This window comes from Rhinatrema bivittatum, chromosome 7, assembly GCF_901001135.1.
Source record: "Rhinatrema bivittatum chromosome 7, aRhiBiv1.1, whole genome shotgun sequence".
NCBI lineage: Eukaryota > Metazoa > Chordata > Amphibia > Gymnophiona > Rhinatrematidae > Rhinatrema > Rhinatrema bivittatum.
Window position 1 is genome coordinate 310,467,030 of NC_042621.1, and position 15,245 is coordinate 310,482,274.

General features: G+C 47.4%; 1 protein-coding gene across 6 annotated transcripts in view; it reads left to right on the forward strand.

The window, feature by feature from the left end:
* LOC115096055 overlaps positions 1–15,245 on the forward strand; it is an 85,302-nt gene that overhangs the window by 54,392 nt on the left and 15,665 nt on the right. For 5 of the 6 annotated variants that reach the window (XM_029610576.1, XM_029610581.1, XM_029610578.1 and 2 more), the window contains one exon: positions 10,466–10,523. In XM_029610576.1, the coding sequence (XP_029466436.1) occupies positions 10,466–10,523 (58 nt within the window). The remainder of the gene's footprint in view (positions 1–10,465; positions 10,524–15,245) is intronic. The other variant, XM_029610577.1, reaches the window with a different exon arrangement.

The window sequence follows — 15,245 nt, forward strand, 5'->3', positions numbered from 1 at the left end:
GTAGCAAGAAATTTAAATTAATGCTAAAATCATTCTCGATGAACTCAGCATTCAGCGAAACTATGCCCTAATATTTCAAGTCTTGCACTTTAGTTGAACTTTGGGCAGTTGTCTTATTTTTGGCTGTTTTTGTGTGTTAATGTTGTAAATTGCTCAGAGCTTGTGCATGTAGCGATGAAGAAATTTTATTACATGCAAATGAGATGGGAAAGAGGTCGTCAGGGAAACTGTCTAGACCCTGAAATTTATTTATTTATTTATTTAACATTTTTCTATACCGACATTCGCAGGAGACATCACATCGGTTTCCAGACAACAGCAAATTCAGCCAACAGGGCTTTACATTGTAACTGATATTATAACTGGGGTGGGAGGGAAGGGAAGGGGCAGGGAAGACACTTGGAACTATATGAGTATGCTGGGAACAGAGGAGGGAGATAAGGTGGTTTATTTACAAGAAGCAGGAGTTATGTACATTCTATATACAAGGTGAGGGAGTGGTGGGGAGGATCAGGGGGATTGGGGGGGCTAGGTTAGAGAGAGATGGGAGGTTGGAGGGAAATGAGGGAGTCCTGGGGTGGGAGAGGGGCACCAGGATGGGACCTGAGGCGAGGGGCTTGAGAAAAGCACGTCAGGGTGATAGAGGGGAGCGGGAGAGGGCTGAAGCTGGGACTGCAGAAGGTGAGGCCTCTTCTTGCCAGAGCACAAAGTCTGTGTGAGTTTAATGTTTATTTTGGCCAGGGAAGAATAGGACTGAGTGATACCTGGAAGACGCCTGTTTCATTGTGGACGTAGAAAGCTCTCGTATGAGTGCTCTGTCAGCTACATTCAGACCAAAACGTAGGGCACCTTTTGTCCTAATAAAATGCTCTCTATATGGAGCTGGAAAAAAAAACTGATTCCCACTCTCTCTCTCCACATTTTTTTCTGGTTTTCATTTTTACTCGAATTTTTAAGTTTGCAAATTCCATTTTTCCCATTGCCTTAGCAGAAATTTTCAGTTCTTAAAAAATAAAAATAAAAAGTTTAAAAGAATGGAGAAATCAAAATTGAAAAATCCTTCAATCACTGGGTTGAAGCCGTGTGTGCTGTGGGACCCCCATACTCTGTGCTGTCTCTGCCCGGTTCCAGGCCATGACTTATTGGGACAGGGCCATTCAGATAGATAGAGGAGCATCCGATAAGGCAAAGCCTCGCCATGAGAATAAAGTGCACAGTCACTCTGTCAGACTCCAGGTACCGTGGGAAACACCAGAGAACATGCCAGACGTTGCAAGGCAAAGCCTCGCCATGAGAATAAAGTGCACAGTCACTCTGTCAGACTCCAGGTACCGTGGGAAACACCAGAGAACATGCCAGACGTTGCAAGGCAAAGCCTCGCCATGAGAATAAAGTGCACAGTCACTCTGTCAGACTCCAGGTACCGTGGGAAACACCAGAGAACATGCCAGACGTTGCAAGGCAAAGCCTCGCCATGAGAATAAAGTGCACAGTCACTCTGTCAGACTCCAGGTACCGTGGGAAACACCAGAGAACATGCCAGACGTTGCAAGGCAAAGCCTCGCCATGAGAATAAAGTGCACAGTCACTCTGTCAGACTCCAGGTACCGTGGGAAACACCAGAGAACATGCCAGACGTTGCAAGGCAAAGCCTCGCCATGAGAATAAAGTGCACAGTCACTCTGTCAGACTCCAGGTACCGTGGGAAACACCAGAGAACATGCCAGACGTTGCAAGGCAAAGCCTCGCCATGAGAATAAAGTGCACAGTCACTCTGTCAGACTCCAGGTACCGTGGGAAACACCAGAGAACATGCCAGACGTTGCAAGGCAAAGCCTCGCCATGAGAATAAAGTGCACAGTCACTCTGTCAGACTCCAGGTACCGTGGGAAACACCAGAGAACATGCCAGACGTTGCAAGGCAAAGCCTCGCCATGAGAATAAAGTGCACAGTCACTCTGTCAGACTCCAGGTACCGTGGGAAACACCAGAGAACATGCCAGACGTTGCAAGGCAAAGCCTCGCCATGAGAATAAAGTGCACAGTCACTCTGTCAGACTCCAGGTACCGTGGGAAACACCAGAGAACATGCCAGACGTTGCAAGGCAAAGCCTCGCCATGAGAATAAAGTGCACAGTCACTCTGTCAGACTCCAGGTACCGTGGGAAACACCAGAGAACATGCCAGACGTTGCAAGGCAAAGCCTCGCCATGAGAATAAAGTGCACAGTCACTCTGTCAGACTCCAGGTACCGTGGGAAACACCAGAGAACATGCCAGACGTTGCAAGGCAAAGCCTCGCCATGAGAATAAAGTGCACAGTCACTCTGTCAGACTCCAGGTACCGTGGGAAACACCAGAGAACATGCCAGACGTTGCAAGGCAAAGCCTCGCCATGAGAATAAAGTGCACAGTCACTCTGTCAGACTCCAGGTACCATGGGAAACACCAGAGAACATGCCAGACGTTGCTTCCCCCGTTGTCTGCGCTGGCTCCTGGATCTGCGGTAGGTGAGGGTTTGAGTGGGATGCGGAAGCCTTAAGATGCTGGAAGAGGAACTGCGAAGATTGCCTAAGTGGCATAAGGAATTCCCTCTTTGTGCTGAAAATGTGAGCAGCAGCAGAGCCCATGCCAAGGAGCGTAGGATACCAGAATTGTGGGGTTTGGCTGGTGCAGGCACTTCTTCCAAACTGGTACAGTCAGCTAAGCTACAGCTGGGAGGTGACATTTCTCCTAAATCAGAAGGCACGCGTTTCTACTCCTGATATTCTTAATCCCCCAAAATATATGATCATATATGGCCTGTGTTAAAAGGATTTGCACTGGTTGTCCGGAGAAGCTGGTGAAGATGGAACAGTGATGGAATTCAAAGGGGCAGGGGATAAACACTGTGGATCCCTAAAGGCTTGGGGAATGGAATTAAAGAAAAGAGAGCATGGGGGTAACTTGCTGATATCGCGGTTACTACCTTTAACCAATAACAATATCAAGGCTTAATGCAACCTCATCATTGCTCTCTGCTTCAGTGGCAGTGGGAAAAGGGGAATTGGATTCAGGCAGCAACGGACGAGGGCCTTGACTTTTACGGTTTGGGGAACAAATAGACATGGGGGTAACTTGCTGATGTGGCTTTTACTACCCTTAATCACTAAGCCTGATACTTTTGATGCAACTCCAACATTGCTCTCTACTTCCATGGCAAGAATTAATAGAAATTGGATTCAAACAGCATCCGAGGGCCCTGACGTTTATGGTCTGGGAAACTGATAAGCACGGGGGTAACCTGCACAGTGCAGCAGATACTGGCATAAGCTTGCTGGGCAGACTGGGTGGATCATTAGATCCTTTTCTGCCATCGTTTCTATGTTTAAATTGCTAGGCATTAGACACAAGCTGTGGTATGCAGAATATCCGTGTGTAGTTAGACATCAGATTGATTGGTATATTCTTGATTATTCCTTGTGCTCGGCAAACCAGAAATTGTTATAGGTATCTGCTAATCAAGATGTTGAATTTCAGCAAACTAACTAGAACGTGCTCTGATATCTCACCAGTAATGTGAAATGTTTTAGCAGCTTAGCTTTGGGAAGAGTAATGTTAAGGTGTTTAGAAAGCAAGTTAAGGCAATCTCAAGGATCCTGTGGATTATTGATTTTTGTTTATTTTATGATTGTAATGTTTTTATGGGTTTTGTTGTCTTTTTCATTATTATTGTATCTTTGTATTTTAATTTTTGTGATTCGTATAGAACACTTTTTGCTTGGAAGATGTGGAATATAAGATTTTAAACAAAAATAATTTGAGTGGGCGAAGATCATCCTGGGTTTTCAGAATTTGAACAAGTTGTTGATACAAGAGCATTTGAAGATGAATTTGCTCTACTCAATTCTGCCGTTCTTTCAGCTGAAGAACTGGCTGTGCACTTTGGACCTGAAGGATACATGTTCTCATATCACTATTCACCCTGTCTACTGGAGAGATGATGGAGGATGTTTACTGTCAGTACAAGGTGCTCCTGTTCATCCTCTCGGCTGCTCCAATTTTGTTCACAGAGTACCTGGCAGATCAGCTACAGCAACAGAAAGTCTGCATCTTTCATACCCTGACAATTGGTTGTTCACAAGATCCTCTCCGTCAGGCAGCCTGGAGTCCCTCCACACAACAATGTAGCTTCTCCAGTCCCTGGGTTTCATTATCAATTTTCCAAAGTTCAACCCAGATGCAGTGGCGTAGCGAGGGGTGGGCGGCCGCCCCGGGCGCCGGGTCTAAGGGGGCGCCAAAAAGCTATTTAAATAAAAAAAGAAATTAGTATTTTAAGCCCAGATGTAAGTGTTGTTGAATACTGGCAGATCGTCTTTTTTTTTTTTTTGTTTTGTTATGAGAGATTTATAGTAATGGTCAGGGGCGGATTGACCTATCGGGGGATCGGGCATCCCCCGGTGGGCCGGTCTACCTGGTCACGTGGTCTCGACCGCGTGGCTCTTCTTCAGCCCAGCCTCAACGCCTTCGCCAAGCCGGCAGGGGCCGAAGAAATACAAATCGAGGCCGGCGGGGGCTGAAGAAAAGAAGATCAGCCAGGTGAGCCAGTGGCGCGGGCCGAAGAAATGAAGATGGGAACCTCCGAGCCAGCCCCCGCTGGAGAAATTAAAATCGAGGCCGGCGGCGGCCAAAGAAAAGAAGATGGGCGCCTCCCAGCCAGCCTCAAGCGGGGGCCGACTGGGCGGCGCCCATCTTCTTTTCTTCGGCCCCCGCCGGCCTCGATTTTAATGTCTTCGGTCCCCGCCGGAGACCAAAAGCGCCGAAGACATTAAAATCGAGGCCGGCGGGGGCCGAAGAAGTGAACACCGGTCTGCTAACCGCTGCCGGAGACCAGCTGTTCAGCCTTGGATCGGAAGAGTGCTTCTGTGTGTATGTGAGAAAGGAGCGGTGTGTGTGTGTATGAGAAAGGAATGGTGCTTCTGTGTGTATGTGAGAAAGGAGCGGTGTGTGTGTATGAGAAAGGAAGGGTGCTTCTGTGTGTATGTGAGAAAGGAGCGGTGTGTGTGTATGAGAAAGGAAGGGTGCTTCTGTGTGTATGTGAGAAAGGAGCGGTGTGTGTGTATGAGAAAGGAAGAGTGCTTCTGTGTGTATGTGAGAAAGGAGCGGTGTGTGTGTATGAGAAAGGAAGGGTGCTTCTGTGTGTATGTGAGAAAGGAGCGGTGTGTGTGTATGAGAAAGGAATGGTGCTTCTGTATGCGTGTATACGGTATGTATGTGAGAGAGGAATCTGCCAGTTTAAAAAAAAAAAATTGTGCTGGTAGTGCAACTTTTGAAAAGTTGGATGAAAGATTAAATTACTGAATGTTAAGCATCCCTCTTCTAGAAAATAAAATTTAGCAAAGTGGGTGGAGACAAATACTAAAGCAAAAAAAATTAAACTATTTAAAATGTTCATCTCAGCAAAATCACAAGTTTAAGATACTGATGCCAGGTTTTGGGGGTTTTTTTTAGCATAATTTAAGCATGAAGACTAGAATAGTTCCAATCTGAAATGGTTTTGCTATTTTTTTTAAGCCTTTAGAAAATGTATATTTTTAAATGACTAAGACTGGAATCTTGATGGAGGGAGGGGGCGCCGAAGAAGTCTTTTGCCCCGGGCGCCAAATTGTCTAGCTACGCCACTGCCCAGATGATTCAGTTCATAGTGACCTGGATAGACTAGCTTCAAGAGAGCCTTCCTCTCAGTTGAGATGGCTTGGACTTTGATGGACCTCACAAGCTACCTCTTGCATCAGGATCACAGATCAGCAATATAGGTTTTTGTCCTACTAGGCAATACAGCAACAGCAGTCCATGTAGTTCCTCTGACTTGCCTGCACATGTGGGACCTTCAATTGCTCCATGCATTGTCTTATCGGATATCCATGACTCCCGAGATACGGGTGACTTTGCAATGATGGATGAATCTGGAAATGTTAGCCATAGGACTTCCATTGCATATCTCAGCAGATCAAGTGGTGCTGTTCACTGATACTTTCGCCAAAGATTGGGGAATGCACACTGGCACTGTGTGGACTCAAGAAGTGTGGTTGGAAGCAAAGAATTCCTTCAGATCAACCTTCTGGAATGTGGATCATTCAGAATGCATTAAAAGCTTTCTTCCAACTGCTTGTGGGCAAGAGAATATTTATCTGGGGGGTGGCCATTTTATCCAGGGGTGACCATCCAGGGGTGACCATCTCCAGTCCTCAAGAGCCACAAACGGGCCAGATTTTCAGGATATCCACAATGAATATATATATTTATTTATTTATTTATTTAATTTTATATACCGGCAACCGTTTGCACATCGTGCCGGTTTACAGATAACTTACAAACAAAGATATGTAGGCAGAGCCTTTACAAGGAACAGTGTTTAAAACATAGCTCAGAAACAGAGCAAAACTAGCAAACTTGTGGAAAGAGGGGTAGGGGTGGTCGAGACAGGGGAGGGGGCGGGGGGGGAGGGTGGGTGGGTGAAAAACAGGTACAAAAGGAGTAATATGTACAGGGGTCGAGAGATTATTGACGTATACATAGGTTATATTATTGACATCTATATAGAGACAGTGCTTGCAAATCTCTCTCATGCATATTCACTGTGGATATCCTGAAAACCTGGCCCGTTTGTGGCTCTTGAGGACTGGAGTTGGCCACCCCTGAGAGAGACAGTTGGCCATGTTTTACATAAATAAGCAAGGAAGCACAGGTTCTTACCCCCTCTTTGAGGAAGCCCTTTGGATTAGGTCCTGGGTCTGTTGTCTCTTTCCCTTAGTTGATCTATCTTCTGGTGTTCAGAATACACTGGTGGACCAGTTCAGCAGAGTCCTGCAGGCTCTGGAGTGATCCCTAGATCGGAAATAATGTATTTATATTCCACCTTTCATGACACTTGAAAGCTGATTGCATTCAGGTATTGGTATTTCCCTATTCCAAGAGGACTTAAGTCTAAGAGCCTTATTTACTTAACATTTTTTCCATGGACACAAAATGGAAGAAAACCTTTTAGTAAATAGGCCCTTAAGTTTGTAGCTGATATAATGGAGGGTGAAGTGACTTGCCCAAGTTCTTACAGTGCCAGTGGGATTTGAACCCTGGCTTCCCTGGTTCCCAGCCCAATGTTCTAAACACTAAGCTACGTCTTTACTCCTGAAGGGTGCAGACAACCTGTCCCTCTGTTGTGGAACCCCAGTGATCAGCCTGTATGCATTAAAGGACAACTGGAACATTTTAATTCTGTTCCATGAAATCGAGCAGCTATAGATCAGCTCTCAATATTTTTGTGCTAAACTGGAACATCTGTTTTCTCTCTGCATTCCCTCCAATTCCACAAGATTTCTATAAGACAGGATGAGGATTATTCTCATAGACCTGGCTTGATCATGCCAAGTGTGGTATCCTTACCACCTCCATCTGTCAGCTCAGTCTCCAATCCACCTGGGGGTATCACTGACACTAATCACCCAGGAAAACAGAAGGCTTTACCACCTTAATCTTCCATCCTTAGCCCTCATGATGTTGACTTGTGGACCCATGGACTGAGGCAGGATTGGCTCTACCTACCGGGAAGAGCCCTGCAGGTTCCCATCATCTGCAGGTGGATGCAAGCGAAGTAGAGACCAGTCAGGATCTTCACCTATACCAGCCCATGTTCCCCTCGGGTTGAGCTGTTGGATACCGGGGCCAGCAGGACTTAGGTGGGGTCTCTGCTGATGGCAGGGGTGAAGGTCCATGGAAAGCTGGCTCCTAGGTGGCAGTTTGACTTATCCAGGGTCCAGGCAATGGTCAGAGGCAGGCAGCGGTCAGTCATGTCTGGGTCCAGGCCGAGGTTAAATCAGGTATCCATCCGAGGGAGGAGAAGAGGGACTGTTAGGTAGGACAGGCAGGTGAGGTCAGGAACAGATGGGCAACGTGGATGGAGCAGATGGAGACAAAGACAGAAGACAAACTGGAGACACCTGGACAAGGACTGAAGACAAGGCTGAAATGAAGACAGGATCCTGGGAAGCAACACTCACTACTAGGAAGTAGTTGGACCTGTTGCTGAGGTGAGTTGCTTCTGGGGAGCTGCCCTTATATACGGCAATGCCGATGTAATCTTTAAAGGCCGCAGGGACTTGCCTGCTATGGTCCCTTTAAATCCTGGCAAGTGGTGCGCGTGTCTATGGTCAGGTGTGGCATGCAGTGTCGGCAGTGTCCTGCTGTGGCAAAGAGCAGTGTTGCGCTGCATGGCTGACCAGTGGCATTTGCCACAAGGAAGAGAGGCAAGGCTGGCCCGGCCTTGGAAAAGGTGAGTACGGCGGTTCGCAGGGATAATCCGCGGGCCACCGAATGCAGCAGTTGAGCAGATAGTAGCATCATCCTTGGTCCTTCTCAAGGCAGTGGAGAACATTCTAATCTCAGCTAGAAAGCCTTCCACAAGGAAGTCCTATTGTGGGTGTTGTCCCACTGTTGGAATAACTATTGAATACTGATAGTCAACAAAGAGAAATTATTTATTAATATATTTTAGGAGCAATATTTAGTACTACACTGTATTAAAGTACACACAGAGCTCAAAGCTCAGAAGCTGTGCAGCAGATTTGGTCACCTACACTAATGGATTAGTTCCTTTATTTGCATAGCATCTTCTAAATAATTAATATTCTTATCTTATCTTAATGATTGGCCACTGTTGGAAACAGGATGCTGGGCTTGATGGACCCTTGGTCTGACCCAGTTTGGCAATTTCTTATGTTCTTATATTAATACTGAATTCTGTACGTCATTTGATTCTTGTAAGTTGAGCCTCAAAGGCAGAAGCGAAACTTTAAATGCTGACCTTTGGCATACTTTAGCATTTCAACAGCCTTGGCTATTTTCAGACCTTTCACAGGTCTGATTATCTTTCTGCTTCTTCACAGCCACTTGCTGGTCTGTCTCCACCTACAGCCCCTCGAAACACTCTTATTCTATAGTTTCAAATGGAAGAGTTCTCTGCATGCTATGTGAGTAGTCATCTGGGACCTCCTTCAGTATCTCTTCTTCCTCAGGCCTTAGCACCTCTTCGGTCAAGGTACATCTTAGTGCCGTTGTCTTATCACCAGTGGGTAAATGGCGCTCCCATCTTTCGCCACCCTTTAGTGTCAAAGTTCATGAAGGGACTGTGACATACGAAGTCTTTAGTCAGTAAACCATCACAATGCAACCTCGGTGTGGTCTTGGCTCAACTCATGAAACCTCTCAAGGCAATGAACCTGAATCTTCTCACCTGGAAGGTTTTCCTTGTGGCCATCATTTCAGCATGAAGAGTGTGTGAATTGCAGGCTCTAGTTTATTTACCATACTTTGTTTTTTCACAACCGAGTTCTATGAACTCACCCTAAGTGGTACATTTGTTCCACAATGACCAGGCAATTGTTCTTTCCAAGACCAAATGCACATAAAGGAGAACGGACTTTTTGTACTTTAAATATTGGGTGACTTACAGATTAGACTCTGTCGGCTCATCAAATCAGTAACTTCAGTAACTTGTGTTAGGGCCACTTTTATCAAAGATGTGCAAAATTGCTACTTGGTCATCTGTTCACACCTTCAAGTCCCACTACTGTCGAGATGGCATGTTTTGAAGAGATGGTGCCTTTTGGACAAATTGTTCTGTGTAGCTTGATCACCCAGTCAGTTCTTCACCCGTTGGGACCGGGTTGTCTGCTTTCTCTGACAAGCAGGATTAAATCAGCCATAACTAGTGGCGGTCCCAAGCAGAGGGTTGCCTTGCAGAACAACTATTTTAACAAAGTTGCTTACCTGTAATCAAGGTTCTACATATACAGCAGGATAAATCGGCCATACATTTATTACCTATCCATCTCTCTGGAGAGTTGACTACTTGGCTTAAGGTTAAAGCTCTGGAAAATACTGAGGGCCTCGTAAGGCAGTGACTGCTTGCAGAAACTCACTCATGCTCAAAGACTTATGAGCTCCAAGAGCTGGGTCCATGACATCATCCACTGTTTATGGCTAATTTTATCCTGCTGTCTATGGAGAATCCTGGTTACAGGTCAGCAACTTTGTTTTAGTTTCACAGCTGTTCCTCAGGACAAGTTGTAGAACTTTACTCTTGGTTTCTGCATTTGTGACTTAAAAATATTTCCTCTCTTCATTCACAGGCAATGAAAATAAAAACTTTCGTGTAGAACTATCATGTATCTTCTGTCTTTAAAAGCATATCTGTATGTGCATGTGTGTATGCATTATATTTCCAAACTCTGCTTAGATGTCTACATGTGCATTCACGTACACATACACATGCTTAGAAGATTCATAGCACTTGACTTGTCTATGAGAAAACTGCTTTCATATTAATGACAATGTCCAGCCTTGTTCTCCTGTAGCATGGACTTTCTCCTTGAGGGAGGATTAGTCTCCAGCTCTCAGCACCACCATGACTTGTTCCTTCTTTCTTTCAGCAGTCTGAGGACATTGACGCTTACTTTGAAGAGCTATTTGATGTCGTCAGTTTAAACAGTAAGTATCAAAGGCTCAGAAAAAGCAGTTTTCAACAAATATAAAAATACAGTTTGTCATATGTCCAAGCTGGAGTACTAATCCATAAACCCCTGGTGGTCCCAGCACTCCTGCATAAGATGTGCTGGGTCAGACCAAGGTCCATTAAGCCCAACATCCCATCTCTGTTGGTGGCCAGTCTAGGTCACAAGTACCTGGAAGATCCTATAACGTAGATCTAATTCCTGTAACTCCCAGGGATAACAGTAGTTTCCTAGAGTGTAGACAGATGGACTCAGGACCCGTGTGTTATGCTCCCCTGCCAGCAGATGGAGACTGAGCAATCTGACGTCACAGCATATATAGTCCTGCAGTGACCTCAGCCTGCCAGTATTCTCTGTCTCCAGCAGATGGTGAACATGCCTGTGGGGATTGCTGTGAATTTTGGAAGGTGAATTTTAAATTGAGAAATGAAAGCTCTGCTCTCCTGCGGTGATACCTAAAGGTCCCTCCCCCAGTTGAGAAATTCCTGAGGTGATTTCCGAGATCCCTCAGAGGTGTGCCTTGGTCCGGTAGCCGGTTCCCTGTGTGGACTTTGTTCCTTGTGCAGCTGAAAGGCAGCAGGTACAGGAGGCTGAGTGCGGTAGTGAGAGCACATGCCCTCTCTCCCCCACAGCCGGAGACAGTCTTTGCACTCAGCTGGTAAGTACTGAGCTCCGGTAAGTTTTATTAAAGAAAAAAAGAGAAAATTACTTAGAGGCGGGTTTTTAAGGCCTTCCTTCAGTCTCCGTGTTCTGTGTGCCGTTCCGACGTCATTCCCACTCCCGTTGGGGTTAGGGGAACTGGGCAGTCTGGCGAGTTTAATGGCCCGGTTGGCTAGGCCCCCGTGTAGGTTTTATTCTTACTTGAGTTTATTGTTGGTTGAGTACAGTTATGGTTGACTGTTTTTAATCAAGCTTTTTGCTATTCTGTCCACAGTTGCTTTTGAAGGGAATACTGGCAGGCTGGGGTCACTGCAGGGTTATATATACTGTGACGTCAGCTTGCTCCGTCTCCATCAGCTGGCAGGGGAGCATAACCCACTGTTCCTGAGTCCATCTGTCTACACTAAGAAAAACGAAATTACCAGCTAAGTAATTTCTTCAGTCTACCTGGCTGCTAATGTGTTATGAGCTCCATAAGAACTAATAGCGAGGGGGCTCCTGGTGCAGGACTCAATTCTGTGAAATCCTTCAGTGCTGAACTGGTTAAACATTGCCTACCATCTGGAGCTCTTGTACTCACTCTGTGGTGAGATGTCTTTGGCTCTCAAGCACATGCTCTGATGTCTATTAATCTGTCTAAAGATCCCAGGGTTTCCAAGCTATTGTCAGGAAAGGGACAAGCCCCAGAGACCTTGTTTCCTTGGCTGGGAAATCTTATGGATTCTGAGTATTTTTTTTTTAAAACTTTTATTTATTAATTTTTTTTTTTACAAACATTTAACTGAGAACAGTTCACGTAATGCCCTGCAGTGCTAAACATCAATTTATTTTCAACTCTGAACATCTTAATATATTTTTCCTAATGTCAAATTCAGACTCTGGAATCTGGAAGCGAAGACCGGCAGGCTGTGCTCAGACTCGGAGTCAGATATTGGGATTGTGACTGTTGCACTGGATTTCTCTGAGCTGCAGAGAGAGAAGATGGTGCATCCTGTCATGAGCAGAGTGGGGGGTTTTTTTTTTGCTCATCCCTTAATGGTTCAAGAACTGATTTTCAGGAAAAGAAGGTCCTAAAGCGACTGAGTGGTGAGGTTATTGAAAGAAAGTAAAAAGCTGTGGATTTCAGTTACAGGGTTAGATTCTCACGTCAGGCTTCCTGCTGGCAAGAGTTGTGGGTTTAAAGGACTCGGCAGTTAAACATATGGATGCTAATTGAAAGAGACAGTGTAATATGTCTGAGGTCGTCCTTGCAGTGAATCATTTTCTCTCTCTTTTTCATGGCAATACTAAGGTGACTTTAGCTGGCGGGGACATCAGGAGATGCTGCTGGGCAAAACGTTTCTTCCAAAAGCTTGTTTACCTTCTGGTTTTCACGTATGACACAATCTCTCTGATCACTGGAACCATCATTATAATATAGAACTGCAGTAAGGTGTTGGCATTTGACGTAAGAAGTGGGCAGTGGATTTAATTTCAGATGTTCACCTGTTGTATCTGCTGTTTGAAGGCGAGCATCTCTTTGCCCCAGTTTTGAGAAGATTGTGAAGACACAGAATCAAAAAGCCTTTCCTTGAGGAAGGCGTTGAGGTGTTCCCTAGACAAATCCACTATCACATCATTTGGGACCAATATTTGAAGGCGTTGGGCTTAATAGTAGCTGCAGTCTAAGCTTCACAGAACATTTTGCTATTGAATTGGCCAGGACTAAGATGGGGTCTTGAGTTGAAGCTGACTTTGCTTTAAGAGGTAAAAAACATAAAATTAAAATTCTTTGGTTAGTGATTGAAACAATAATCTGCTTTTCTGATGCCGTTGACAAGCTGAATAGGATGGGGCAGTGCTGCATCGGAATAAGGTCAGCACCAGATCTCTGGATGAAGAAGAATGCAAATCTGCACATGAGAGCAGTGTTTAACTCTTGTTTCCCTGTACGTACCAGGATCAGTCCAGACGGTGGGTTATGTCCCCCGTCCAGCAGATGGAGTCAGAACAGACTTCGAGGGACGTCACCAGTATAAGCCAGTGCTCCCTCTGCTGGAGCTCAGTATCTTTCTGACTCCAGCAGATGAGAGTTGGGAGGATCCATGATCCCCCCAGGCTTACAGGGTTTTAGGTTTTATTTCCTTTTCTTTTCCTGTCCTGTTGTGTGTATTCCTTTGAATCAAGTTAGGTAAAGTTCTTTAAAAAAAAAAAAAAGAGGGCCCTTGCTTTGGAGGCGTGTCTTTCCTCTGCCTTCTTTGCTTGCTTCCTCCGTTCGCGGGCGGTAAGTTGGGGTTTCTCTCTGTCGTTTCTTCCTTTTCAGGTATTTTTCTTTCTTCTGGGTGCCCCGTGGCTGCCGGTGGTACCGGGTCCGCCACGCGGGGGCAGTCGATCCCGCGGCATTGCGGCCTGTTTCGCGCGCTTGGCGCGGCTGATTTTTATTTTTATTTCGGCGCCGCAGGGATTCTTCAGCGGGTTGTGCAGGCCCTCTGGCCCCCCCGCGGCACCTCTTCAGTGCCTCCTGGCCCCCCCCCCCCGAGGCGTTTTGCCTGGTTTACCCGGCGAATTTGAGCATGCCGCGGCCGTCCCGTTGCGCGGCATGCGGCGAGCCGGGGTCCCGGATTTCCAGGGAGGGGATCTGCGCGAGGTGCCTTCCGGGTGGGGAGGGCACCTCGCAGCCGCTGGGGTCATTTTCCCTTCTCCCCTCCCCCTGGCACGGGCGGCGCGGGCCGGCCACGTCGCCGCCGCTGGCGGGAACGGCGGCCATTTTGCTGTCTCAGCACATTGCTGCAGCTGAGGCAGTTTTAGAGCGGAGGGATCTTCGGGAGGTTTCACCCCCGAATTTATCCCCGGAGGGGGGTTTGCCTAGTCCACAGGCTCCAGAGGTCCCAGCCTCGGACCCCTCCTCGGACCCCCCTCCCAGCTTGCCTCGTTTTTCCCCTGAATTCATCTTATTGATGCATAGTGCGTACTTGCAGGGGCTGGGGGTGCCTGGGGGTCTCCCCCCACACCCTCCACCGGCCAAGACTCCTCGGGTTGCTGTGGCCCCTCCTGGTACGCCCCCCGACCTGGTAGGTTCGATGGCTGGGGCTCCAGGTCCACTTCCTCGTCCTCGGCTGGCTTCGGGTGCTGCGGCAGCGATTTCTCCACCCTCTCCAGACGCTCAGGACCCTGCGCTGTCGGAACTACCTTCCGAAGGGGATGACCCCCTGGCGCTTCGGATTTTCCAGAAGGATGAACTGAACGATCTGATACAGCAGATTCTCTTGGAACTGGACCTTGATCCTCCACCGGACCCGCCGCTCCCGGTAGCGCCCGCTGTCACCACATCGGCCAGGAAAGGGGATCCCGTACTCGCCGCGCTGCGCCCTAGGCCTCGGGCATTTCCTATCCATGAGTCCTTCCTGCAGCTCCTCACCAGGGAGTGGGATGCTCCTGAAGCCTCGTTGAAGGTTACTCGGGACATGGAAAAGTTGTACCCGCTGCCAGAAGATTTCTTGAACCTCATTAAGGTTCCCAAGGTGGATTCGGCCATCTCGGCGGTCACCAAACGGACGACTATCCCGGTTACGGGCGGCACAGCGCTCCGGGATACCCAGGACCGCAAGTTGGAGGTCTTCCTGAAGAGGGTCTTCGAAGTTTCCGCTTTGGGAATGCGGGCAGTTATGTGTACTTCGCTGGCTCAGCGGGCCAGTCTTCGGTGGGTCCAACAACTGCTTACCTCGCAGGCTTTACCACCGGACGAAGCCGCGCAGGCTGACCGCTTGGAGTCCGCAATAGCTTATGGGGCGGATGCCCTTTATGATCTATTCCGGGTTCAGGCGCGGTCCATGGTATCTGTAGTGGCGGCCAGGAGGCTGCTTTGGCTCTGCAACTGGGCGGCGGATGCTTCCTCTAAGTCGAGCCTGGGCTCCTTGCCGATCCGAGGAAAGTTTCTTTTTGGAGATGACTTGGACCAAATCATCAAGTCCCTGGGGGAGAATGCAGTCCATCGGCTCCCTAAAGACAGGCATCGACCCTCCAGGGCATTTGCGTCTACCCGGACCAGAACCAGAGCGCA